This window comes from Camellia sinensis, chromosome 2 (genome assembly GCF_055761805.1).
Source record: "Camellia sinensis isolate YWXY chromosome 2, ASM5576180v1, whole genome shotgun sequence".
Classification (NCBI taxonomy): domain Eukaryota; kingdom Viridiplantae; phylum Streptophyta; class Magnoliopsida; order Ericales; family Theaceae; genus Camellia; species Camellia sinensis.
The window spans coordinates 200,978,852-201,005,884 of NC_138962.1; the positions used below are offsets into that span (position 1 = coordinate 200,978,852).

The window sequence follows — 27,033 nt, forward strand, 5'->3', positions numbered from 1 at the left end:
ACCCATGAGTTGCCAAACACCGCCAATACGACATAATCAATAGCTATCCCAAAATATCACACGCTAAACAAGCAACTCCCATTCCTTGTCACTTTCTTTGACAAAACATAGAGATACACAACATATTATATATATATATATATAATATGGGACCGTGTCTGAAGGTGGCGGTGATCGGAGCAGGTGCGGCGGGTCTCATCGCCGCCCGTGAACTTCAAAGAGAAAACCATCGAGTCACGGTCTTCGAAAAGGCCGACCAACTCGGTGGAACATGGGTCTACAGCCCACAAGTCGAGACCGATCAACTCGGTCTCGACTCAAACAGAGAGATCGTTCACAGCAGTCTCTACTTTTCGCTTCGCACCAATATCCCTCGACAGCTCATGGGTTTCACGGATTACCCGTTTGGCATCCGAGAAAATGGTGATCAAAGGAATTTTCCCAGGCACGAAGAGGTGTTGAGATTTCTCAATGACTTTGCGAGGGAATTCGGAATCACTGAGTTGATTCGGTTTGGAACTGAAGTCGTCCGAGTTGAGAGGGTTGACTTGAGGAATAATGAGTGGGTTGTTGAGTCAAGGACGAGTGAGTCGAGTCGGGAAGAGGTGTTTGAGGCAGTAGTGGTTTGCAATGGTCACAACACTCAACCTCGACTGGCCAATCTTCCAGGTTAGCTAATTTTCTTACATAAATTATTTTCCCAAAAAAAAAAAAAAAAAAAAAACTAGTAAACAAGAAAATTTATTTTAGAAATTTACTCGAAAAATTATTTTGTGAACTCATATTTGAAATCAATCTCTATGATGTAATGTGCTTTTTTTTCTGAGTAAATTTTAAGATACTTAACGTTGTTAATTATTGTCCCAAAGGTCATATTAGAATTTCATAATATCAAAATCTAGTTATTTAATTTTGTAAAAATTTTAAAACTGGTGAATTTTAAAGCATGATTTAATGGATTTAGAGGAAAAACTCAGTAAATAACTATAGTAAGACAAACGGACCGAAAAAATTGAGAACACATTTATTTTACATATGGAAAATGTCAACCTAACAAAATATTTTTTAATATATATTTTTTTAAAATTTATATGGTGTAAATTGTTTTTATTTGATATAACATTACTTATTAGCGACAGTTGAATGTAGAGTTATTTTAGATGAGATTGAATTATAAATGAGATTATTAATAGAATTGTTGGGATAAATTATATTATGAAATTAGGTGATAGATGAAATAATTTAATAAAGGTAATGAAATATTATGTTTGACTAGAATGAGATAAAAATATATAATTATGGTTTTAGAGAAAATATTATTCAGTATATGTGTAGAAAATAAATTACCCATAAATGGTAAAATTTATATATATTAATAATTAAATTTCTAAACATTTTCATGTGAGATTTTTTTTCCGAACACATTGGATTGTAATTCCCCTTTATTTTTTTGCTCGGAGGAAACTGAGAGGCCTAACCAATACTTCAATTTCTACAGAATTATTTACTTATATAGGGCCGAATACTTCCTTCAATTTCTTGTGATACTCCATTTTTTTCATTTAATCTTCCATAGTAGGACCGAATTTATACAAACTTTTAATACTTTGTAACCAAACATCCAACTAAAAAACATGTTGTATCCGGACCTTATCTCTCATCTTTATCCAACAATCAAACATATATCATATTCTGACAATGATCTATATATAAGATCAAGTTAATCAGAAATTAATAATTATATGATCATATCACATTTATTTTATTCTACAAAATTAACTATTTAAATTATTTAAATTACAATCAAGACATTTGATTTAGTGATTGTGCAACACTTTTTGTAGTGTAATGTATAAGATTCAATTCTTATGGAAGAGTTTGATATCCTTTGTGGTGATTTATTTCTCTTATTATGACGATTGTATGTAATTAGTAGTAATTGTTGGGCTTGATTTATTTATTGTGTTGAGTTTTGTTGACTTTCTAGTTATTATGAGCTAGTAGTCTATTTGATGATGTTAATGTTTTTCATATTTATAAGAATAATGCTATATGCACTAACTGATATACTAATTAGTGTACTAACAGATGATGTCACATAATTTTAAAAATTTTGAGAATTTATAATTTATATAATGAGTAGAATCATAGTATTCAAGTAGTAATTTCGTAACATATGGAGAGTGAATCCACCAAACCAAATCTTACATCTTTTTCTCATTTGGTAGTGAAGAGTTTTAACTTCAAAATTAAAAAATCATTACAAATTGTCATATCATTAATTTTTATGTTTTTCTTATAAAAAAAATAAAAAAATTATTGAAATAATTAATTTCCAAATACGCTTGATTCTTTTGAGGTGGGATCCGAATGTCAACCTCTCACCTCTTATCCCCATCTAGTGAAGTAATTATCGAATTTTTTTAGAGTTTTATGTTGGTTGTACCAAACTAGTGGCTGGATAAACAAATATAAAATCTTAGAAGGGTCATGATTTTTTGAGAATTTTATTTTGGTTGTACCAAACTAACAAGAGGATAAATGAATACATAATCTTAAAAGGGGGTCATACTAACAAGTAAACATTTTTGAGAAATTAATTAATTTGGTGATATATATAACTAAATTACTGGGCAGGTATCGAAAAATGGCCTGGTGAGCAAGTGCATAGTCATAACTATCGTCATCCAAAATCATATCAAAATCAGGTATGTGATGACTAATATGCTTTTGATTGTAGGGGAAATTTAAATCATTATTATTATTATTCTTTTTTTTAAATATATATAAGTGGTAAACTTATATATATATATATATATATATATATATATTAATAATTAAAATTATAAACTTTTTCATGATTTGTTTTATTTTTTTTGATAGGACAACTGATGGATAATTTCTCCTTGATTATATGATATAATGTGATGACTAATAGTTGCTATAAACTGCTTGTGTATGATAATCTTAATACTTAAAACTGCTTAGCCTAATTCAAGCCTAAACTGAATAAAAGTCATTTTCTTAAAACAAAACACGCCTCATTATAGCTCATATTTAAAAAAAGTTAATATTTAAAAAATATAATATTATCACATCATTTTAACAAATATATATTTTTTAATAATAGAATTTTCCTTTATGAAGGAACCCCTAAGGCCTCGTTTGGAGACTAAATATTTTAGTCAAAAAGTCACAATCAGTTGTCATATTATTCTCTTTACTTTTTTTCACATCTTTTCTTAACTAGGCAAAAAATTACGAATATAATTTGTTTCCAAACGAGACCTTAATTTAGAGTTCCTATGGAATTCAATTGATCAACAAGTATTTACTAAATATTTTAATCTCCTAATAATAATAGGTGTTGGTTATGATTGGAAATGGACCAAGTGCATTTGATATATCAAGAGAAATTGCAACGGTTGCCAAAGAAGTTCACCTTTCATCAAGATCACCTCAACATCTTCAAGTCTCAAAGCTTGACAATCACCACAACATATGGCAGCGTTCAAAGGTAGGTAGGTCTCCCTTAGACATCCAATGAAAGCCATGTTTGGTAATGGGGTTGTTATTATTAAATTAGAAATTGTAAACAAAAAAAAAAAAAACAGAAAAAATATTTGGAAACTGTTTTCAACTCCAAAAAAAAAATAAATAAAAATAGATAAATAAATAATAAATAAATTGATAACAATTTTTTAAAAATTAGAAATCAAGAAAAAAAAAAAAAACAGCTTGTTTGGTTCTAGTTTTCATAAAACAGTTTTCAGAAAATTTTACTTTTTTATTTTTCGTATTTTAATGTTTTCAACGAATTTTTAAGAATATTTTAAGCATTTTTTAAAATTTTTAGACACACCTAATATAAATACACTTAAAAAGTATAATATTTGTGAAAAAAATCTTTAAAAAATACACTAAATACCAAAAAATATATTTAAAAAAATACGAAAATTCAGTACATTTTCGTATTTTTGTGTATTTGTTAATTTTTTAAAATATTTTTTTACAAATATTTTACTATTTTAGATACATCTAAGTAAGGTACATTTAAAAAAGTAAAAAAAATTACTTAAAATTTTAAAAAAATTCACTAAAAACAAAAAAAAAATACGAAAAACAAGAAACTCAGGGTGTGTTTGGTTTGGTTTTAAGAGATAAATTTTCAAAAAATATTTTGGAGAGAAAGTATAGAAATTTTTTGGTTTGTTTGGTTTTATATTTTGGAAATAGTTTTGAAGTATGGGAGTTTGAGATGATTTGATATTTTGTTGTAGTTGAATAGATGTATGTGAGAGAAAAAATGATTGATTGATGTATAGGAGAGAGAAAGTGATTTTGGAAAAAAAATTTCAAAATCACTAAACCAAACAAAATTTTGAAAAATTTTCTCCAAAATTACTTTTCCAAAAACAAACCAAACAAGGCCTCAATTTTCAAAAAACTGAATTCAAGAAACTAAAACCAAACATACTTAATACTTATTTTGAAAACAAGTTTTCGTTCTCTGTTTTTGCCTCCCTCATCAACCACCACTACGAGCCACCCACCACTATAGCTACCTCATTAATCCTGGATTCTTTTATTTATTTATTTATTTATTTATTTTGGAGTTATATATTTTGGAAACATATACCAACTTTTGTTTTTAAAAAATGGAAAAATTTTAAAAAATTCAAAGTTTATCCCTTGCAATAAAATAAACCTTAAATTTTTAATTTTGTCAATTTAAATCTTATTTTTTGATTTATTTTTAATCTAAATCATTTTCCTATTTTTATTAAGTAAAATTGACCCCAAAAATGGTATTTTAGTCATTAAACTCAACGGTAATTTTTTTTAGACATTTTATGTATATCTTATATTGAGTTTAGTGGCTAAAATATTATTTTCTTGTCAGTTTTACTTAATGAAAATAAGCAAATAGTTTACATTGAAAATAAATCAAAAAATTAAGGTTCAAATTAATAAAATTAAAAATTGAAAATTTATTTTGTTACAATAGTCAAATTTTGAAGTTTTTTTTTTATTTTAATTTTCCAAAAAAACATTTACCAAGCATGCCTCATAAAACATTTTCCACTTAACTGGGTATGGTCCAACTGATTTTGAACTTTATTACAGATAGCGAATGTTTGTGAAGATGGGACAGTAGCCTTTGAAGATGGATTCTCTGTTCATGCAGATACCATTTTCCACTGCACTGGGTATGATCCATCATTCTTCTTGACTCTCCTCCTTTACTTTGCTTCTTTACCTTTTAATTACAATCATTAAAATTTTAAATTTTAAATTTTAATTTGAGTTTCAATGTAATCCTTTTATTATTTAAGTAAAAATTGAAACTTGAAGTACAAAACTAAAAGGGTAAATTAAACCATTGGCCTCTTCTAATTTGAGTAAAGTTTCACTTTAATTTTTGTAGTTTTAATTTGACTTCTACATATTTAATTTTGTTGCAACGTGGTCTCTCCATTAACATTTTTAAACAGAAAAAAAAAAAAAAATCGCATGCAAAACTGTAGGAATTAAAATGAAATTCGAAACAAACTTTATGGTAGTCCTTAAAGTATGATGTTTAAAATTTGTTTTGTATTCCACTTTAATCCTATTTTTGCCCGTGGTTTTTATTTGTTCAAAATTATAACGGTAAGTGATGAAATGATCACATTACAATAAAATCAAAAGTATAAGGTTCAAATTATTCAATTAAAATTAAAGGGACTAAAGTGACACCGTGTTTAAACTATAAAAAAAAAATGATATTGTAATTTACCCAAAATAAAATGGGAGTAAAAGGTCGAAGATAAAAAGTGTAAATTTGTTTCATAATATTTTTCCTTTAACATCTTATGAACTTGCTCCCCAATGTTTTAAAAATCAGACTGGTGAGCGAACCGAAAAAGGAATTGGGTGGGCGGGTCACCGGTTCAACCGTCGGGTTGAACCGGAATCAAACCGTGACGTAACAAATATATTAAAATTATATTTAAATGAAAATATAAGTAATAAAATTATAAATTAAAAAAATTAACAATATTAAATTATCTTAAATATTTCTCCTAATATTTTTTTACTATAATAATATATTTTAAAATATTATTAATTTTAATTTTGAAATAGAAAATCAAATATTCAAAATTCCCTCCATATGATTTTAATTCAAATAATTTGATTGAAAGAAGTGCAAAAATTTTGAAGAGATATCAAAATTTCAATATTTCCTCCATTACATTTGATTGAATCGCACATGGATTGCTTGAGTTTTTTTGAAAAAAAAAATTTCTTATAAATAGGTGGAGACTTTCACAATAATTTCAAGTTCTTAAAGGGATTCTTCACAAGATGAGACCCTTAAAAGAGAGTTTTCAATTAAATTTTCTTATATATATATAATAAGAAAGAAAGAAAGAAAAGATAGAAAGAATAAAAAAAAAAGTTAGAAGAAATCAAAAAAAATTAAATTTCATCGACCCGGCGAACCGGCTACGGGTCAACCAGTTCACCGGTTCAACCGTTGGTTTTCTTGGTTCTCTTTAAATCAGTTGGTTTTTAGTTTTTAATGGTTTAGAGAGTATATCCAAACTAAAATCCTGATCAGTCGACGATTCAGTCAGTTGAATCGGTCAGGCTGATTTGATTTTTAAAACCATGTTACTCACCTAACCATTAGGTGAGATACATTTTGTCAAGCTTTTTAATGGTGAATCACAAGAGGACTACTTTAAAATAAGAGTGAAAGTTTGAAGACCTAATCATTACTATTAAAATATAAGAGAGTGAAGTGAAATCTGAATAAAAGTTGAATGGTGAGAATTGTAATTTTACTTTTTATTTTTTCTTCATTTTTGTGTAGGTACAAATACAATTTTCCATTTTTGAAAACAAATGGAATTGTAAGTGTTATTGAGGATAAACGTGTTGGACCTTTATACAAACATGTTTTCCCACCGAAGCTTGCTCCTTCACTCTCTTTCATTGGAATTCCACAAAAGGTTAGTTAAAATCTCCGTTGCTTTTATATTTTTATTGTTGTGATTTTTTTAAATGATTTCTTATTACACGAAATTCCCAGTATTTCAAAAGTTTTGTAAAAAGGCCTCATTTTTATTGGGTAAATTATATTGTTGATCCCTTTTGATTGAAATTTTTATTTTGATTCTCATAGTTTTAATTTGAACAATTTAAACTTTACACTTTCAATTTTATTACAATGTGAATTTATAGTTATAATTTTAAACTGAAAAAGATCACATGCAAAACTAGAGAGATCAAAATAATTCAAAAGAAATTATATAGACAACCAATGTAATTTAGTAATTATACCGGTGGTCCCATAATTTTTTTTGAATTCTATTTTGATCCCTATAATTATGAACACAATATTTTTCTGTTTAAATTATAGCATGTTTTGGATTAATCACATGATGGTCTTCAATGCATATGCTTTGTTGTACTTTAGTTCACAATTCAAAATATTGTTAAGAATAAATTATATTGTTAGTTCCACTAATTTGAACAAAGTAATTGGTTCCTGTAGTTTTAAATTTATCAATTTAAATCTCATATAACTGAGTTTTAATGTGATCCCTCATTAATGGTTCTTGGCGTTTTTCTCATGTTAGAATTATAAAAAGTGAAAATTTCATTCGTCTCTCAAATTATTCTTGAAAACTCAATTAGACTTATGACTTTCTAAGGCCATCTCCAACATTTAATTAAATCTATCATCAAACTTGAATTTGGTGAAAAAGTACAATTTTTTTTTTCTTCTTTCCAACGATTTTATCAAAGCTATATCAATTTGAGAGCATCCCAAATCTTTTACCAAACTGAGGATGTTGTGTGCCATTCATCAAAATATTGTTCATTACCATTGTATTTTCACCACTGGATGTCTCCTCGGATATCCACCTCAAGGAAAAATTTTATGAAAATTTTATACTAGGAGGTCGACCCCCAGGATGACCCCTCAAGCGAACTTTTAATTGAAAATGTGAGGAAAGAGTATTAAGAGTGGATTGTTTTGCTAATGCATTCAACTACAAATATAGTTATCAAAATTTCCAATGAATGTTGATCCCACTTGACTATACTTATGTTTTTGGAAGAAAAAAAAATCTGAAAATAATCAATCTTTTAAAGAACTTTTTGAAACATAAAATTGTTTAGCCGTGTTTTCATTTTTTTGAAAAACACAGAAAACATGTTTATCTAAAATTTGTTCTGAAATTTTTTTAGAAAAACAACCAACTTTTTACGAAATACAACCAAATATCCATTGTTTCCAAAACTATTTCGCACAAAAATGAAAAGGCTGGGTGTTTTTCAAATATACAATCGATTTTGTTTCCAAAAATACGAAAACAAAAAACAAGCAAACAAAAACCAATTAGGCTATTTATATTACCTGCTGAATCCAATGAATAGTGAGAGAGTAATTTATTTGAAAATTGGGCCAAGCTGGATTTATGGGCCGTTCTATGGGCCATAGTAAGAAGGGCTTATTAAGTGGACCGTAAGAAGGGCTTATTAAGTGGACCGTGGTCTAGGTGTTAGCTCGGTCCAGGTATGGAAGTGACCTAGCAAGGGTTAGCTCGGCCCGGGAATAATCATGGTCGCTACGGTCAGAGTAGATAGTTAGCTCGGCCCAAGAGAGCTCCGCCGTTAGCTCGGTCACCACACTCAGAGCGGTGACAGTTAGCTCGGTCATACTATATTGAATTGAAGTATGTTGGCTTTTGCTTAGGACCTTGCTGTTAAATAGCTCGGTCCAAGCTCATTGTGGATAGCAGGGTTTCAGACAACTCAGTTGAAATATGTCAACCAAGGTACACGCGCAGTGAAAGGAAGAACCGAGCTAGTTGGAGCTCGGTCTAGTCTGCGGCTTTAGCATAACGATGCTATCTCGGTCGTAACATCCAACCATGGTAAAACCATCTCACTTGGTTTAAGCAATGAGGGGGGTGTTGAATGATAAGCATTATCTTTCAGGAGTATGATTCCTAGAAGGACTCTACATGGAGGAGTAAGAGTCCTACTAGGATTGTGCCACACAAAACCTATAAAAACTTATAACATTACCAATGGAGAGGTAACACAACTTTGATTCTCGAATACACAGAGCTTTTGTCTATTTGTCTATTTTACTGACTTAGGCATTGAAGAGGTATTCGGCACACACCCGCCGGCTAGCTCATGTTTGTGTTTTCAGGGAGTAAAGCGACGTCGTACAGAGGAGCGCAGACTTGATCAACAGGATTGTACGAGAATGTTTATTTCTTTCCCGTACAATTGGCGCCGTCTGTGGGAAAATCAGACAAAGAACAAAACCTCTTGATCAAGTTTCCCTCGCTAGTTGAATGGCACACAACGAAGATTTGCCACAGTCCGCCATCGACAGACAAACCCCAGAGGGGGATGGGAGGCACGAAGGATTACCCCCTATCCCTCCCATGGTGGACTTAGAGCCCCAGCGACAGAATCCCCCGAGGGATGCACGGGGAGGCAGAACAATAGCCCCTATCGCTCTCGCTTACAAAGTCCTGAAAGGCAAAGGCGAAGAATCGAACCTCAAGCTCTGGAGGATCGCGTAAAAGAGCAAGATGAACTAATAAGGAAGATGGCGGCGGACATGGAGTCCATGAAGCGCCAGATCAAAGGAAAAGGAATGGCAACAGGAGAGGGGCGTAAAGACAATACGCCTCCTCGCCACTCAGAAGATCATGGTAGACATACCACACCATCGCAAGCAGAGAGTAGGAGCCTCAGGACAGGTGACACTCAATCAATAACTTCCAGAACTCGTTACTCCAGGTCTAAGAAAACGAAATCATTGAGGTCTTACACTGAGGGAAGTACCTATCGGCCCTCACATACGTACCAGACATCGTCCAGACAAACGGAGTTGCCTAGATCGTCCGACTTACAGACTGTGCTTGAAGAAAGGGCATGACGAAAGGAGGATGCCAGGGCACGCGACCCACACAGAGTTTCAGCCCTCCAACGGTTGGCTCCTCGGACGCATGGAAGCGTCGAGGTTGGAATGCCAATACCACACCTTGCCTACGAACCAACAGATAAAGCATTGGCAAGACTACATAGCTCGCCGTTCGTTCCGGCGATTGAGAACGCACCATTACGCTCAGGCTTCATCCAGCCTAAATTTACCACGTACGAAGGAAAGACAGACCCTTACATGCACTTAAGCCACTTTCACCAGGTCATGGCAGTATACCGGCGGAACGAAGCTTTGATGTGCATCCTATTCCCATCCAGCCTTGGCGACCTAGATTTAACCTGGTTCGAAAGGCTACCAGAAGGCAGCATAGCCTCCTGGGCGCAATTAGCGGAGGCATTTATAACAAAGTTCAGAACGAACACCAAGACGCCAGTGGAGATTGATCAGCTACTCTCCATTGACATGGGCGATAAGGAAACATTGAGATTCTACAACAATCGCTACTGGGAGACATTCAACCAAATAGGGAATTGCCCCACCAATCTCGCCATCGCACAATACAAAAGAGGACTTCCAGTCGGAAACAGATTGTGGGATTCAATTACAATGACTCCACCCCTCACGATGGAAGCCTTGATGGAGAGAGTGCACCAACATATTCGGGTGGAGGAGGATGGCGCCCGTGCCAAGGCAAAATCTGGTGTAACAGCAACACTAGATAAGAAGACTACGACAAAAATCAACACGGTAGAACGTTCAAACAAGAATGGACGAGGCAGACGAGACAACGAAGAGGACCGAGATAAAAGGTGGTAGAGAGTCCGCACTGCCACTACCACGGTATTCAAGAAACCAATCTATTGAATTCTCAACGAGATACGCGATGAACCTTTCGTTAAATGGCTAGCTAAATTGGGAGAGGCACAGAAAGACTACGACGAAAGATCTCGGTGCACCTTCCATAAAGAAAAGGGGCACCGCACTGAAAACTGCACGCCGTTGAGACAGCATCTGGAGGAGTTAGTAGCAGCTGGTCACCTGGACCGGTACATAAAGGGAGGGACGCAGCCAGCCCCCAAAACCACGATCACCCAGATGGAACACCGATTGACGCCCCACCTCAAGGCGTGATAAACGTAATACATGAGGTATTCGAGCCTGAGCGAGTATGTGAGCTCAGGGGCATGATAAAGAAGGCTGAGCACTTAAGGGAGGTATCGAGTGCACAACCCACCATTAAAAAGGGGAAAAAAAAGGCCACAAACGTCATGTCTTTTTCAGACAGAGACTTGGCAAGGATATATTGCTCTCACAATGATGCACTGGTCGTCACTCTCCGCGTCAAGGATTACGACGTCAAGCGAATTTTGATCGATCAAGGGAGCTCATGTGAGTTAATATACTACGAAACTTTCAAACAGTTGAAACTGGAAGACAAAGATTTGGCACCTGCCGTATCTCCCTTGATCGGATTCAACTCAATGCCAAAGTGGCCAGTCGGCAAGATAATCCTCCCAGTCAGAGCAGGAAGCATGACTAAACAAGTGAAATTCTGGGTATTAAAAGTCCCTTCCACTTACAACATAATTTTGGGGAGAACATGGCTGCACGCCATGCGATCGGTAGCGTCAAACTACCATCAAGTAATGTGGTTCCCCAACGAAGCTGAAATAATTAAAGAGGTCTACGGAGACCAAATTATGTCCAAGCAATGCTTCGTCACGGTAAATGGCAGCCGAGCTGCCAATGGGTTTGTTCAGATGGTGGAAGAGCCCAAGAGTAATGAATTGTTTGCGGATGTTGGCAAAGCCGCTGAGCAGAAGGCAGTGGAAGACTTGGTACAGGTAAGCATAGATTAAAAGAACCCGGATAAGTTCTTTTTGCTTGGCTCATCTATGTCCAGTACTGAGAGAATTGAGGTCATGGAATTCTTGACCTCTAACATCGAAGTGTTTGCCTGGACGCCGTATGACATGCCTAGCATTGACCCAAGCTTCATCTGTCACCAAATGAATGTCCACCCAACTACCAGACCAATTATACAGCGCACTCGCAGATCGGCACTCCACCATGCCGAAATAGTGGCGGAAGAAGTAGAAAACCTGCTAGAAGCAGGAGCTATCAGAGAGGTGCACTACCCCAGATGGATCTCCAATACAGTAGTGGTACCTAAAAAGAATTGAAAATGGCGTGTCTGTGTGGACTACAAAATAGTCAACAAGGCATGCCCAAAAGGACAGCTTTCCTCTACCACAGATAGATCAACTGGTAGATCTGACGGTAGGACACAACCGTCTTAGCTTTCTTGATGCGTACAGAGGGTACCATCAGATCGCCATGTATGAGCCAGACCAGGAGGTTACATCTTTTACGACGCCAAGAGGACTACGTTTTTACAAGGTCATGCCCTTTGGCCTTAAGAAGGCAGGGGCAACATTCCAACGGATGGTTACCAAGATGTTCGAACCATTGTTAGGCAGAACAATGGAGGCCTACATCGACGGCATGGTGGTCAAGAGTAAGAATAAGAATGACCACCTCAGGGACCTAGGTGAGATGTTTCAGATCCTGAAGAAGCACAAACTACGCCTTAATGCATCCAAGTGTGCGTTCGGCGTAGGATCTGGCAAGTTCCTAGGCTTCCTGGTGACCAACCGAGGTATAGAAGTAGACCCCTCTCAAATCAAAGCAATTCAGGAACTAGAGAGACCCAACTCTGTAAAAGAAGTACAGCATCTCATCGGAATGGAAGCCGCGCTAAACCGGTTCATAAGTCGGTCGTCAAACAGATGTCGACCATTTTTTCAAGCATTAAAGGCCAAGTTTGAGTGGGATGAAGAATGCGACCGCGCCCTTGAAAGTTTGAAAGAATACATGTCTTCTCCACCACTGCTAGTGACCCCAATACCTAGAGAAGAACTATTTTTGTACCTGGCAGTTTCGCAGCACGCAATCAGCGCAGTGTTGGTCCGAGCAGAAGGAATCCAACATCTGCCTATCTTCTATGTCAGCAAGACATTGCTGGGCGCGAAAACCAAATACTTACCATTGGAAAAATTGGCCTTAGCCTTGATGATGGCGTTAAGGAAATTGTTGCATTACTTCCACGCCCACACAATAATCGTTCTGACAGCTTTTCCATTAAAAACTCTGTTTGAGAGGGCGAACTTTTCTGGACGAGTCTTGAAATGGGCAGTCGAGTTGGGACAGTTCGGCATCAAGTTCCAACCCAGAACCGCCATAAAAGCCCAAGCCTTGGCAGACTTTGTCGCAGAATTCACCCCAGGAAGTCATCATATCTGCCTAGTCGACCTGATTGATACCACCGAACTAGGGTTGGAAGTTGACGCCAGAATAGCGCAACCCCTGGTGCAGGATACCCAGTCAGACCCTAAGGCAGACTAGAGTAAAGTAAGGGAGAAAGAAGCAAACCATGTTACACCAAACCAAGACTCACCAACAAATAACGACTTGGTACAATCAGATAGCGAGGGGCAAATAGCAAGCATGGACCTTGAAAAAAACACCAGCAACACTCTTGATCCCAAGGCATCATCCGATCCCTCCACTTGCTGGAAACTGTTCGTTTGAGAGATGTGGAAGCTCTTTGTGGATGGAGCATCCAACAGGCACGGTGCAGGACTAGGCATAGTCCTCATCTCACCAGATAGCCTGGTAGTGGAGCAAGCAGTCAACCTTGGCTTCCCAGTATCGAACAATGAAGCAGAATATGAAGCACTTCTGGCAGACTTAAAATCAGCATCCTACATGAAGGCCACCGAGCTAATGGTTTACAGTGACTCACAACTGGTAATAAACCAAATTTTAGGTGACTACAAGGCAAAGGACGACAAGATGGCTAAGTACCAAGAGTTAGTCAGAAAAGAGATCAAGAAATTTGAAGTAAACAGTAGAGCGGACGAACTAGTAGGCTTTGCTTCAATGGCAGATACATCCGTCCCACATTCGTTACTGATTGACTACTTACCAAGACCAAGCATTGAAGAACCTGAAGTAGAAGAAGTGTGTTGCGTCGAACTAGGCCCTTCATGGATGGATCCCATCATAGCATTCTTAAAAGACGGCGTCCTACCGGAAGAGAAGAAAGAGGCCAACAAAATAAGAGCAAAGTCGCAGCGATTTTGGCTCTCCCCATCAATGGCCTTGTACAAGAAATCCTTCACAGGACCTTACCTGAAGTGTGTCCATCCCAGCAAGGTTGAAGCATTTCTGTTTGAAATTCACGAAGGCGTATGCGGAAGCCATCAAGGAGGAAGATCATTGGCCTACAGAGCAATTTCGTAAGGATATTGGTGGCCATACATGCAAGCAAATTCAGAGAAGTATGTCAAGAAGTGCGAGAAATGCCAGAAGTTCGCACACCAAATACATCAACCAGCCAGAGAGCTTCTACCATTAACTAGTCCATGGCCCTTTGCAATGTGGGGCTTGAACATAGTAGGACCACTTCCAACGGCACCTGGCAACAGAAAGTTCTTTCTTGCAGCAACAGACTACTTCACAAAGTAGGTAGAGGCAGAAGCACTAGCATCAATAAAAGAGAAAGATGTAAAGAAGTTCGTCTGGAAAAATATCATCACTCGGTTTGGCATACCGAAAGCTCTGATATCTGACAACGGCACTCAGTTCGACGGTAAAATTTTCAGAGGCTTTTGTGAAGAGTACAAGATAGAGTTCTACAATTCTACACCAGCATACCCCCAAGCGAATGGCCAGGCGGAAGCATCAAACAAAGTCTTCTTGGATGGACTAAAGAAAAGGTTAGAGAAAGCAAAAGGCAAATGGGCAGAGGAGCTCCCCCATGTTTTATGGGCTTACCGCACCACACCACGGCAGTCAATTGGCGAAACACCATTTTCCTTGGCCTATGGCATGGAAGCAGTAATACCACTGGAAGTTGGCCTCCCCACCATCAGAAGCAAAAATTTTGATCCAAACTTAAATAGAGAAGCTATAGCATTGGAGCTCGACCTTGCAGAAGAAAGAAGAGAAAGAGCACTGGTTCACATTGCTTCATACCAGCAAGAGTTGTCCAGAAAGTATAACAAAACAGTGCACCCAAGGCAATCCAAGATTAGAGATTGGGCACTATGCAAAGTAATGGGAAACACCGTGGTACTCGGAGATGGCAAGTTGGGCCCAATTGGGAAGGACCTTACAAAGTGGTTGGATTAGCAGGAAAAGGGGCATACCACTTGGAAGATGAGGACAGCAAAGCCATTCCCAAGCTATGGAACACTGTCAATCTCAAACAATTTTATTTTTAGCTTTTCTTCTAAGTATTTGTAATTTTCTTTTTTTTCTTTCTCAATAAAACAAGTAGCATCTTTTCAGCACATTCTGTAAAAGATTGTTTTAGTGAGTTAGGGACATTGTAAGCATAGTTGGCCGAAATAACCAACTTTGCACCCCTCCTAAGCCCAGGATAAGGATCCAGGCTGCAGGACGTTTGGTCGGAAAAACCAAACACTTTACTCTTCGTTGGTAGGAAAAACTAACTTAGAGGTTGGCTGGAAAAACCAACACCCCTCCTAAGCCCAGGATAAGGATCCAGGCTGCAGGATGTTTGGTCGGAATAACCAAACACTTCACTCTAGGTTGGCAGAAATAACCAACTTAGAGGTTGGCTGGTGTACACATCCCATTTTTTACCGTCCTCAAGACTTGGACGTCATCGTTTGAACACTCGATGATCATCCCTGTTCGTATTCGTCCTGAGTTCTCGGAGGTCTCGGCTACGCGCCTTGCCTCAAGATCTCTCAGCTCGACTGTTTTGTGCTTGGTTGGACCAAACACTTGTTGGTTTTTGCTTTGGAGGGTAGAGAATGGTTTGTTTGCCATTTCCTAAACCCACCGGCCATGGCTTGAGGCCACCGGCCCTTTTTTCTTTCCACCGGCCATTGGTGATGGTCGGTCGGCACATTTTGTGGTCGGTCGGCCAACTTTGTTGGCCGATTAGCTACTTTTTCTGGCCGAGACCTTTTCTTGAGGGGGTTTGAACCTTTTGAACCCTTGGTTCTAGCTTCTTGAGGAAGCTTGAACCTTTTGAATCCTTGGTTTTAGCTTCTTAAGGAAGCTTGAACCTTTTGAACCTTTGTTTTAGCTTCTCCAAGAAGCTTGAACCTTTGTTTTAGCTTCTCCAAGAAGCTTAAACCCTTCTAAGCTTCCAAGAGAAGCTTGCACCTTTTGCACCTTTTCCTCTAGCTTCTCCAAGAAGCTTGAACCCTTGTCTAGCTTCTCCAAGAAGTTTCAACCTTTGTTTTAGCTTCTCCAAGAAGCTTGAACCCTTCTAAGCTTCCAAGAGAAACTTGCACTTTTTGACTTAGCTTCCCTTAGAAGCTTGCCCCCTTTGACCCTTTTGCCTTAGCTTCTCCAAGAAGCTTAGGCATTTTGCCTTGCTCTATAAATAGAGGACCTCTCCTCCCATTTCAAGGGTTAGAAAAATCTGATATATAGGATATATATCACTCCCTCTCTATATCTCCCTCTCTCTCTACATTTGTGTGGGTTAAAGGGTTCAAAAGGGTCTAGTTCTTGCACATTTACACTACAACTCTTGGCCTAACACCTCCATCATCAACCTAAGGAGCTTGGAGGCCATTTTCAGAAGCTAAGGGACTGTCTTTTGGACCAAGAGGCTGCTGTCCCCTTTTGGCTACAAAGGTAACTCCTTTTCCCTGTTTATTCCCTGTTTTTGCACACACTTTTAGCCTATCTTGCTTGTTGTTTTGAGCTTTATGTATAACATAAAAAAGTTCTATTTTTTTGTGTTTAAGATACTTCATTAAAGTCACTTTTGTGTTTGGGGTCGTTTACCCCCTCTTAGGCCTTGTTTGGCCTCATTTTTATGTGCTTTTGGTGAGCTTCGGGACCACCTTGTTTGGGCGTCCTCACCACTGAAATCTTGAGGGATTTCAGTGGTGAAGATAGTGGTTTGAGGTCCTAAGAAGGAGAGGGTCATTCCCTCTCCTTATTGTCTTGATTACTTGCATTTTTGGCCTTACAAAGGAGCTCCTATTTTCAAGCTTCTAAGCTTTATTTCCAGCATTTTTCAGTAGGTTTTAGGACCCCCATAAGTCATTTCCAGATCTGGTTTTGCCATGTTAAGCGTCCTTGTTGCATGTGTAGAGTAACCCTCTTATTGGCCTTTCAAAGGAACACATCTTTCTTGCATGCATGGACCTTGTTTCCATGGGTTTTTGGGGCTTATTTGACATACCATGTTACTATTTTTAGCTGGTTTGATGAGCTCTCACATGCTTCATATAGGTGTAGTGTAAACCATGCTTACTAGCCTATGTTGCATGTTGTTTTGGCCAAGCATGCTAGCTTATTTTGGCTACATTTCATACATGTTTTAGCATTATTTTGGGCTGCATATGGACGGTTTGGGGCTGGTTTCATCATTCGAGCATCGCTTTGCATGTTTATAGTGTATTGCATTTCACTAGCTTTAGTGCTTGAGTCCTTAATAATGCATTACATGACTGTTTCCATGCTTTTGAGTCATTTTGGAGTCATTTGGCATGCCATTTCAGATCTGGAACATGCACCATTGTATGCCATATTCCCTCCTTGCCATGCTTTGGTAGAGTTGCATTTTTGTGCCTTAAGCTTGGTTAATGCATTGTGCATGCATTCCATGTATTTTGTTGCCTCACTTGCATCATTATGGCCACTGATTTTGGCATGTTTGCGAGCTATCCATGTTAGTTTAAGTCCATCATCGCATGTTGTTGCGTGCCATATTTGTTTACATGTTTAGGTTGTGTGCCCATTGCATATTAAATGCATTGCATAATCATGTTGCATTAGCCTTGCTTGCATGCTTAGGTTGCAATGCATTGTGCATGCATCCCTTGCCTCTTGATTAAGCATATAGAGGTTGGGGCCTTTGATGTGTTTTGTGTGTGCATTTCATTTGATATTGAAGTTGCACACTTGGCTTTTGGGCCATCACGCATTGAAATGCGCGATTGGTGGTCCGAGAATCGAGCACCATACCCCTTTGAGTCACAAACATGATAAGGGATGTGGTGGTGCACACATTTGCTTGACATGCATTGCCATGCCATGTTTTGCCCTCTGCTGCTGTCAAAACAGGTTCTGCAGGAAGCTTTGGCCGGCCGGCCATCTATACTGCCGACCGGACATCCATTGTTGGCCGATGGCTTTACAAATGGTCGATAACCATCCGGACATGGCCGGTGGTGTTCCGTCTTAGCCGGTGGTGTTCCACAGTGTCCATAGAGTGCTCCCTGGGACTTTTGTAATTTTCAGAGGAGCAGAGCAGGGAAAACAGAGGCAAACTTGTGCATGGAGTTGGATTTCCGAGCAAACCCGAGCACGCGCGCATTAGATCCTCTTCCCGAGGCCTTTACTGCTTTCTTAGCATAGTTAATTTCCTTAACTAGTTAAGTGGTCTGTAATATTTAATTAACTTGTAGGTTAATTGATTTGTATTATTCTTTTGGTCCCTCTGAGCGAGGGCGAATTTGTAATAAGTGTGGGTGCGTGTGTGCATGTCTTCCAACCCCCACTTCTTTCTCCCTTTTACTTACCTACTTTCAATGGTTAGTATTAGGGCATATTTAAATTAGCATGCCTTATGCTATGCATGCGTGCATTCATTCATTCATTTTGCATGCACCGGGCTCGGCGCAACATTCTAACTGCATTTGTATTTCAATTCCAAATTGAATACGTGCTAGTTGTAGCATTTCACCTGTCATTGTAGATTAGCCGAGCCTATCGTAACCGCATCTTGCATGTGTTGCATTAGCCATCTTGACATGAACTAGGATCATGCATATGATTACTAACTAGTTTCTGTTTTGGCTTGGAGTACTCGGTAAGCATTTATGTTTTAGCATCCTTGCATGCGTGTGAGTGTTGACATGACAGCATGCCTACCATGAGGCTATTTGCTTATATGATATAACTGCTTGGATGCCTGTGGATGGAGGTTGAATTACCTAAATTGGAATAATGCACTAAAACTGTGAGTTTTAAGCCCACTAGATAGTGGCAAAATCATCTTTTCTAAAGCCCACTTGAGGGTGGTAAAATCTGCATTTTAGCCTACTTACGAGTAGCAAACCATTTCCAAAACAAACATGAAATGTTTTGTTCCAATTTAGGCGATTTGGTCTATACTTGTTTGCTGTGCGCCTAACATAGTAATTCTAGGCTAATAACCGGAATAAGAGCATATAATGTTTTCAAAACAAAATATCATGGTTAGTAGAGGTCGATCTTTGATCGGGCGAGAGGGGGTGCTCATAGCTGACTTTCCCCAATCGTACCCAAGTTCCCGAGCCGAGGCAGCTTTGGTGATGATGGACACGTGGCCTTTGGCACTGAGTCAGGGTTTCCTAAATTTCCCAAAATAAAATATTTAGGTGGCAACTCTGTATCTGGCAAAGCAGTCCATGTTTGGCACTTCTTTTCTAAAAATTTGTTTTCCAAAACGATTTGCCAGATTTGGACTCTTTGGTTCAGATTAAGAACCGTGACAATTTGAGAGTCCTGAACTGTAGTGAGCCCAAAACGAACAGAATGGGACTCATCCTCCCAGGGCGTTCGGGGACGTCTACAACTGGAAAAACTAACACTTATTGTTCTTCAGCCGAGATAAGGATCTACGCTGAAAAGGTTGGCTGGAAAAACCCAACACTTCTTACTCTTCAGCCGAAGTAAGGATCTAGGCTGAAGAGTGGTTGGCTGGAAAAACCAACACTTATTGTTCTTCAGCCGAGATAAGGATCTAGGCTGAAGAGGTTGGCTGGAAAAACCCAGCACTTCTTACTCCTCAGCCGAAGTAAGGATCTAGGCTGAAGAGTGATTGGCTGAAAAAACCAACGCTTATTGTTTTTCAGCCGAGATAAGGATCTAGGCTGAAGAGGTTGGCTGGAAAAACCAACACTTAGTACTTTTCAGCCAGAGTAAGGATCTAGGCTGAAGAGTGGTTGGCTAGAAAAACCAATGCTTATTGTTCTTTAGCCGAGATAAGGATCAAGGCTAAAGAGGTTGGCAGGTATGGCCAGTCAGATTGCAAAGCTAAAATCGAGATATTTACCTCGGCTGGAAAATGTTATACTACATTCAGAATACTTTTGAAAAGTAAAGGCAAGCATAAGAATAAACCGAAATAACAGTTGAAAAACAAAAGAAGCTTTCATTGAAGATTCAAATCAAGTACATAAGAGGGGCCTCAGCCCGGTTACAATTTTTTGTCCAAAAATAAAAAGAAGAAAAGTACAAAATCAAGCAAAAAGATCATCTAAGTCAGCATCAAGAACAATCCGGTCTTCACCCAGGGGTAGCTCGGTTGTGGCAAGCACCCCTTAGTTAGGCTCGGTTGAAATCACCGCATCAGCAGGCAAAGGTGGGATGGAGACCTCTGGAGTGGGGGAGGTAGACTGGCGACCGGACTGAGTGTTGTCTTCTGGAGCCTCATCCCCATCCTCCTCCTCCAAAATTTTTTGCTGAATGGCAGCTGCATACTCCTTCATAGAGCTTGGTATGAAATATAGAGGAGGATTGAAGACCTCGGTCTCAGGACCATGACCGAGCTGCGCCACGACCCCCCTCCACCCGCATTTGAAGAGCAGATCCTTCGCAGCCTCACACTACTTGATGTACAAGACTTCGCCCTCTTTGAAACCGCGGTTCTCCGCATCCTCCAGCTTCTTCTCAAGCTTGGTTATTTCGGCATTCTTTTTCCCTTCAAGCTTGGCCAACTCGCGCAAATATTTGTCTTTTATCACGGTTGCAGCCTTTTGTTTGTCCGCCTCAGCCGAGCTAACAAGACCGGTCAAACGACCATTCTCGGTTCGTAGCTCGGCTATCTGCTTCCTGGCCTCTTCTAGCTCGGTGATTTTTTCAGTTACTTCGGCCATAGCCTGCCTTGTTTTTCGAAGTTCCAACACTCGCTTGTGAGCGATATGGTTCTTCTGTACGGCCTACAAAAGGATGGAAAGAAACTTTTTAAGTACGACCGAGCTGAAAGTTGTAAGAATTTGAAAGATAAGCAAGGGAGCTACTTACCAGCACCATGGATTTTGTGGATGAGCGAAGGGCCTTCAGCTCGATTAGGTGGTCATGGTGCTCCATGTCGGGTGGAAGGCAAACACTCTTGGCCAGATTGAATGCCATTAGGTGGTCTTTTTCGGCGACCACTGAATCAGTATCTCGTATAGCACGGTTCTGAAAAGTGATCTTGGGAGCCCACTTGGAAAAGCTAGCTTGGTCGGAACGCTCCGGCTAAGGGTTCGGTGGAGGGCTTGGCGGAAGGATGGGATCTTCTTCATCAACAAGCCGTGGCTCGGTTGTGGAAGTCCGAGCACGCTTATTGGTACGAGATGATGAAGGTTGATGAGATGGAAGGGCCACCACGGTCTCCTGAGTCTGACCGACTGGTGGTACCTCGGGCTGGTTTGTTTCGGTCAAGAGTGCCCTTACAGCTCGTTTCTTGGCCATCGCTTGCTCAGCGGTTAGAGGGATCAATCTGATTAAGGTGTTAGCTCGGTCCAGGTATGGAAGTGACCTAGCAAAGGTTAGCTCGGCCCGGGAATATTCATGGTCGCCACGGTCAGAGTAGATAGTTAGCCCGGTCCAAGAGAGCTCCGTTGTTAGCTCGGTCACCACACTCAGAGCGATGACAGTTAGCTCGGTCATACTATATTGGACCGAAGTATGTTGGCTTTTGCTTAGGACCTTGCTGTTAAATAGCTCGATCCAAGCTCATTGTGGATAGCACGGTTTCAGACAACCCAGTTGGAATATGTCAACCGAGGTACACGCGCAGTGAAAGGAAGAACCGAGCTAGTTGGAGCTCGGTCTAGTCTGCGGTTTTAGCATAGCCATGCTATCTCGGTCGTAACATCCAACCATGGTAAAACCATCTCACTTGGTTTAAGCAGTGAGGGGGTGTTGAATGATAAGCATTATCTTTCAGGAGTATGATTCCTAGAAGGACTCTAGATGGAGGAGTAAGAGTCCTACTAGGATTGTGCCACACGGAACCTATAAAAGCTCATAACATTACCTATGGAGAGGTAACACAACTTTGATTCTCGAATACACAGAGCTTTTGTCTATTTGTCTATTTTACTGACTTAGGCATCGGAGAGATATCCGGCACACACCCGCCGGCTAGCTCACGTTTGTGTTTTCAGGGAGTAAAGCGACGTCGTACGGAGGAGCGCAGACTTGATCAACAGGATTATATGAGAAGGTTTATTTCTTTCCCGTACAAATAGCATTTTTCTCATCATCACAAAGTATTTTCGTTGAAGATATTGTAAGTTTCTTGAATTGCCCTCCTTAAAACACACTTTTTTCATTTGCTCTTACGTTCGGTTGGTCATCCCCCCGGACAACCTGTGTTTTGATAATAGGTATAAATTCACTGTTAGAGTGGTTGATATCAGAAAATCGTACTTTTTTATTAAGATTTGATGAAATATTTGGTGAACCGTTGGAGATACCCTAACTATATCAATTTTACACATGAACTATTTGAACTAGTATTAATTTGACCCATGTTGTTCTCTGTTTTCTACAATCATATAAAATCTATTGACCTAGGCCCAAGACTATTCTTTGGAGGGATAATAAAGTCTTGCTTATGACCATCAACTCTACACATAAAAGACAACCACAAGTGGGGGTTATATTAAGGTTCCAAATCGTAATTAGAGTTGTTTTTCACTTGTGAAGCTGCTAAACATAGGCAAGCAACTTTTTCATCCAAAGAAGAGTTTTACGATTAGCAAATTTTGTCCGATTGTTGATGGGAAGTGACAACATGTCACGATCCAAACTCGCCCCTATAGGTTTAGCGTCTTAACCGGCCAGTAATCCTTGGATTACCAAAGGCCTCTGAACAAAATAATAGATAACTAGGGGCTGCAGAAGCAAATATACAAAATATACATAGTCCATTGAGCTCTGCAGACATACATGGGACAAAAAAACTGAATTAGATACATACATATGTGACGTTAAACTTCCTTAAGTCTTACATCACCTTACAAGTAATATCATAAGGGAGTTAATCCAATGTACAAATAAACAAAACAAAAACAGCTATAGCATGGTCACAAAACTTGATTTCTCAATGGGGAACCTCCCTGAGAGGCACGATGGCTGGCTAACCTAAAACTCTCTAGGCAACAGCTTAGGCCTAGTCACGTTCCTGCTCACCCACATACATAAATAATTATAGTGTGGTAGAGCCCAGTGAATAATAACAAAGTAAAAAGTTTTAATGAATGATGTCCGTCTCAGAGTCAGAAATTAGAGGTTATGTCTCAAACAGATTCTTATGCACAATCAGATCTCAAATCAGAACAGATTCGTGTACATATTCTTATTCTTATTCAAAGTTCATACATTTCACATGATAGTTCGTGGTACATCCATTAGCGTTAACAAATCCGATGAAAAGGAACGGCCGTGAAGGCACTCTAATGACCCATAAAGGAACAGCCATAAGATATTCCGATGACTCAAGTGCACAGAGACGTTTCCGATGACCCATAAAGGGACGGCCATAAAGGCATTCTGATGACTCATGTGCACAGAGACGTTTCCGATGACCCATAAAGGGATGCATATCATAAGACGCTAAGGATGCCACAAATACATTTCAAAATCTTGGGCAATCATTCATTCATACAAAACATAGCATTTTAGAAACTGATCATTTCATCTTCATAAGAAAATAATTAAAGTTAAACATACCTTTGCAGAGTCATTACTCACCGATGGCTCCAAATACAGATAGATAGAGCAGACTAATCAAATGGCTTACAGTGCGTGACCTACATAAACATAACATATACACATATTGAAACACACACCCAGATAATACGTGACTCATTTCATTCAGTTCTTAGTGTGTTTCTAAGTCTTAACCTCCTTATTATGTCTTAATCATGGCCTAGGAATACCTAGGATGCAATGAGGATGCCAAAACATGATGTTTAACACTTAGGTAAATTTGTTGAAAAATGGTCCTCGCTCGAGCGTAGCTTTCCTTGCTCGAGCGGGGTTCAAAATGTGAGAGGTCTCTCGAGCGGCGGAAGTTCTGCTCGAGCAGTCTCTAAACTTTGCAAAAGTACTGGTTGTGTGATTTTTCCGCTCAACGCACGCTTGACGGTCGCTCGAGTGTGGCGTAGGACTAAGGTCCTCGCTCAAACGCAACTCTTGTCGCTCGAGCAGTCTGCAAAACATGTAAACTTCTAGAAGCATGCATTTTACGCTCGAGCCAAATTTTGGTAGCTAGAGCGGAAGTGCAAAACACAAAGTGGTCACTCGAGCGCAGGTTCTGTCGCTCGAGCGAAGAGGTAGAATCTAGAATTTCCAGATTGCTGTTCAAGCTTCAAAACCCGAATTCAACCCAACAAAACACATCATTTTGGCCCCAAAACTTGAGAAAACATGTCTAAACTTGGAAAACATGGAGAATTAAAGATCATTTCATGAAAGCAAGGCCCAAAAGCATGTCAATTGAAGAATATGGTATGAACATGACATGCATGAGTTGTTATGAACTCAATCTTTCCAAAACATGATCAATTTAGGTCAAATGGTGTGAAACTTGATGAATTCTCAAAACAAAGGCAAGATGAACACATGCATGTGACAATTCTTTGCAATTGAACTCAAAATGCTATGATATATGTATGCATGCATGGAATGCTCTTCCTCTCTACTTCCTAAGCTCATATCCCAAGCCCAAACACTTAAACCTCTTGAATCTATGCATTAGTTAGCTCAATCACATAACCAAGAGCTTGAGTTCTTACCTTAGATGTTCAATGGTGCTCTAGAGTGCTAAAATTCTCCAAATTCTCTTCAAGTGTCTAGCAATCCCTCTCTTTCCTTGTTTGTTGAACTCAATCCTCAATCTTTTCGTCTCCCTCTCTTCTCACGTTTTGAGCTTAAGGAGGATGAAATAAAGGTGCAAAAATGAACTAAGGGAGTCAAATTAGCCTTTTATAGGCTCAATTAAGAAGGCTTAATTAAACTTGACTTAAATTAATCAAATTGACATGAATTATTCTAATTTAATTCATTCCAAATCAGATTTCAATTCAACCTACCATAGAATTCTAAAAAATGCCAAATAACACATAGACCATGTCAGTTTCGTGATTGGATGCCGATAAGGCTTTTAATTCACATAACGGATTAGAAATGTAGACAGATAATCCTACCATAAACAGATACAATGCAATTAACACATAAGACAGACAAGTTACACATGATTTCCTCTTAATTACTTATCTGACATCCTTAATCATGGTTTATAGGCTAATCACAAATCAGGATTGTTACAGAACATGAGTCAAATATTTATCATTATTCAAATAGCTTAATTGTAAAATTGATATAGCTAAAAGGATAAGAGTCTAATTAATTTTTGAGAAATAGGAGGTAATCATGAAATTTTTTTCTTTTAGAACAAGTGATCCATATGATTTTTGTTGAATTTCACTTCAATCTCTCTACTTTCGCACACTCTTTTTTCATATTTTAATCCATAGTGTTAAAAGCAAATTGCAAACTTTCTTCGCAATGTGAATCAGGGTATAGCTTTTCTTCTTATGGAGTTCCAATCAAAGTGGATAGCAAGGGTTTTATCTGGTAAGTTGCTTTTGCCATCTGAAGAGGAGATGCTAGCTGATGTTCAACAACATTACCTCCACATGGAGGAATCTCAAATTCCCAAGCGTCATACCCATCTTCTTAATCCATTTGAGGTTAATTCTCATCATAGTTTCTACTTATCATTTTTCCAAATTCTTGCTTAATTAAAAAATATGCACACTAATACAAATAAGAGATGGTATTACTCTATAAACAAAAGGTGACATTACAATTGAACTTAAAATATAAGAGATTAAAATGTAAATGATTAACTGTTACAACTAAAAATATACTTTTGGTGATTTTCTTTTTGTGATTTGATGAATGGTAGTTTGGGTACATGGACTGGCTAGCGGCTCAAGTAGGATTACCACCGGCAGATCAACGGCTGATAGAGATTTTTAGTCAACTTGTTACGTGCGTGATTTTGGGAAAGGAAAGCTTTAGGGATGAACTGGATATTGAAAGCTTGACACGTGTTGCGACGTGATTGCTGCATCACTATTGCAATTTATGTATTTTCTAGAAAATTTTAGGGTTAATGACATTAAGAACCATAATTATTAGCAAATATCAATTAATTCCCTTTTATCTATGAATCCGAACATATTAATTCCCTTAATTATAAAAATCGTATAAATACATATTTTTTTGAGGTGGTGTGAAAGAGGTCTGTAATGGATAAAAGTGATACATTTTTACAATTGAAATAATCAAATTGTATGAATTCATATATGAATAAAATAAAATAATATTTGCTAATAATTGAGAAGGTTATTGTGTAAATAACTTAAAATTTTAGTTGTTTTATTTTGATTTAAATTGATTTCAGTACTTGTAAGCTTCTAATCACATTTGAGGAAGTCCATATGAGGTGATGCTTTGAATAATGATGATGTAAAATATATCTCAAAGTCACATTTGTTACATTTGTTTGGACATGATGTTGGAATTGAATTAATAATTCAATAAAACATGTAATTCATTGTTTAGTAACGTCCGTACTAGTAGTCTATGTGGGTGTTTAGAAAGTGGATTTTTTTGTAGGTTTTTTTAGTTGTAGAATATTATTGAAGAAATTTTTTTTTATGTTTGGAAAGATAGTTGGGTTTTTTATGGTTGGATGTGATATTTGTGAGAGAAAAAATGAAATGATTATGAAGTTTGATGTGATATTTTGTTTGGACTTGTTTTTTTTTTTATTTTGTAACCAATTTATCTTTTAAAAAAAATTATAAAAAAAAATCAAAAAATTTCCTTCCCAAACACCACCTATGTATACATGTTATCTCATATGTAATTCAAGAGAGGGGAGAGGGGGTAGGTACAAGTTGAAGTATTAAGGTGAGATTGCATAGACTAATTAGTTAAATATGTTATTATCACAG

The 27,033-nt window shown here is 38.0% G+C and overlaps 1 protein-coding gene across 1 annotated transcript; it reads left to right on the forward strand.

Annotated features, from left to right (window-relative positions):
* LOC114274927 (flavin-containing monooxygenase FMO GS-OX5) lies at positions 1 to 26,410 on the forward strand. The gene is made up of 7 exons (XM_028216912.2): positions 1 to 669; positions 2,638 to 2,708; positions 3,365 to 3,517; positions 5,128 to 5,210; positions 6,860 to 6,998; positions 25,585 to 25,758; positions 25,977 to 26,410. The coding sequence occupies exons 1-7, from the start codon at positions 147 to 149 to the stop codon at positions 26,133 to 26,135; spliced, it is 1,302 nt and encodes a 433-aa protein (XP_028072713.2). The 5' UTR covers positions 1 to 146; the 3' UTR covers positions 26,136 to 26,410.
* The last annotated feature ends 623 nt before the right edge of the window (positions 26,411 to 27,033 follow it).

Bases quoted from the DNA above. Each gene is read 5' to 3' on its own strand.
- LOC114274927 (XM_028216912.2), top strand. From the start codon at position 147: ATGGGACCGTGTCTGAAGGTGGCGGTGATCGGAGCAGGTGCGGCGGGT. The intron at 2,709-3,364 runs GTATGTGATGAC...TAATAATAATAG, and splicing joins CAAAATCATATCAAAATCAG to GTGTTGGTTATGATTGGAAA. The intron at 6,999-25,584 runs GTTAGTTAAAAT...AATGTGAATCAG, and splicing joins TCATTGGAATTCCACAAAAG to GGTATAGCTTTTCTTCTTAT.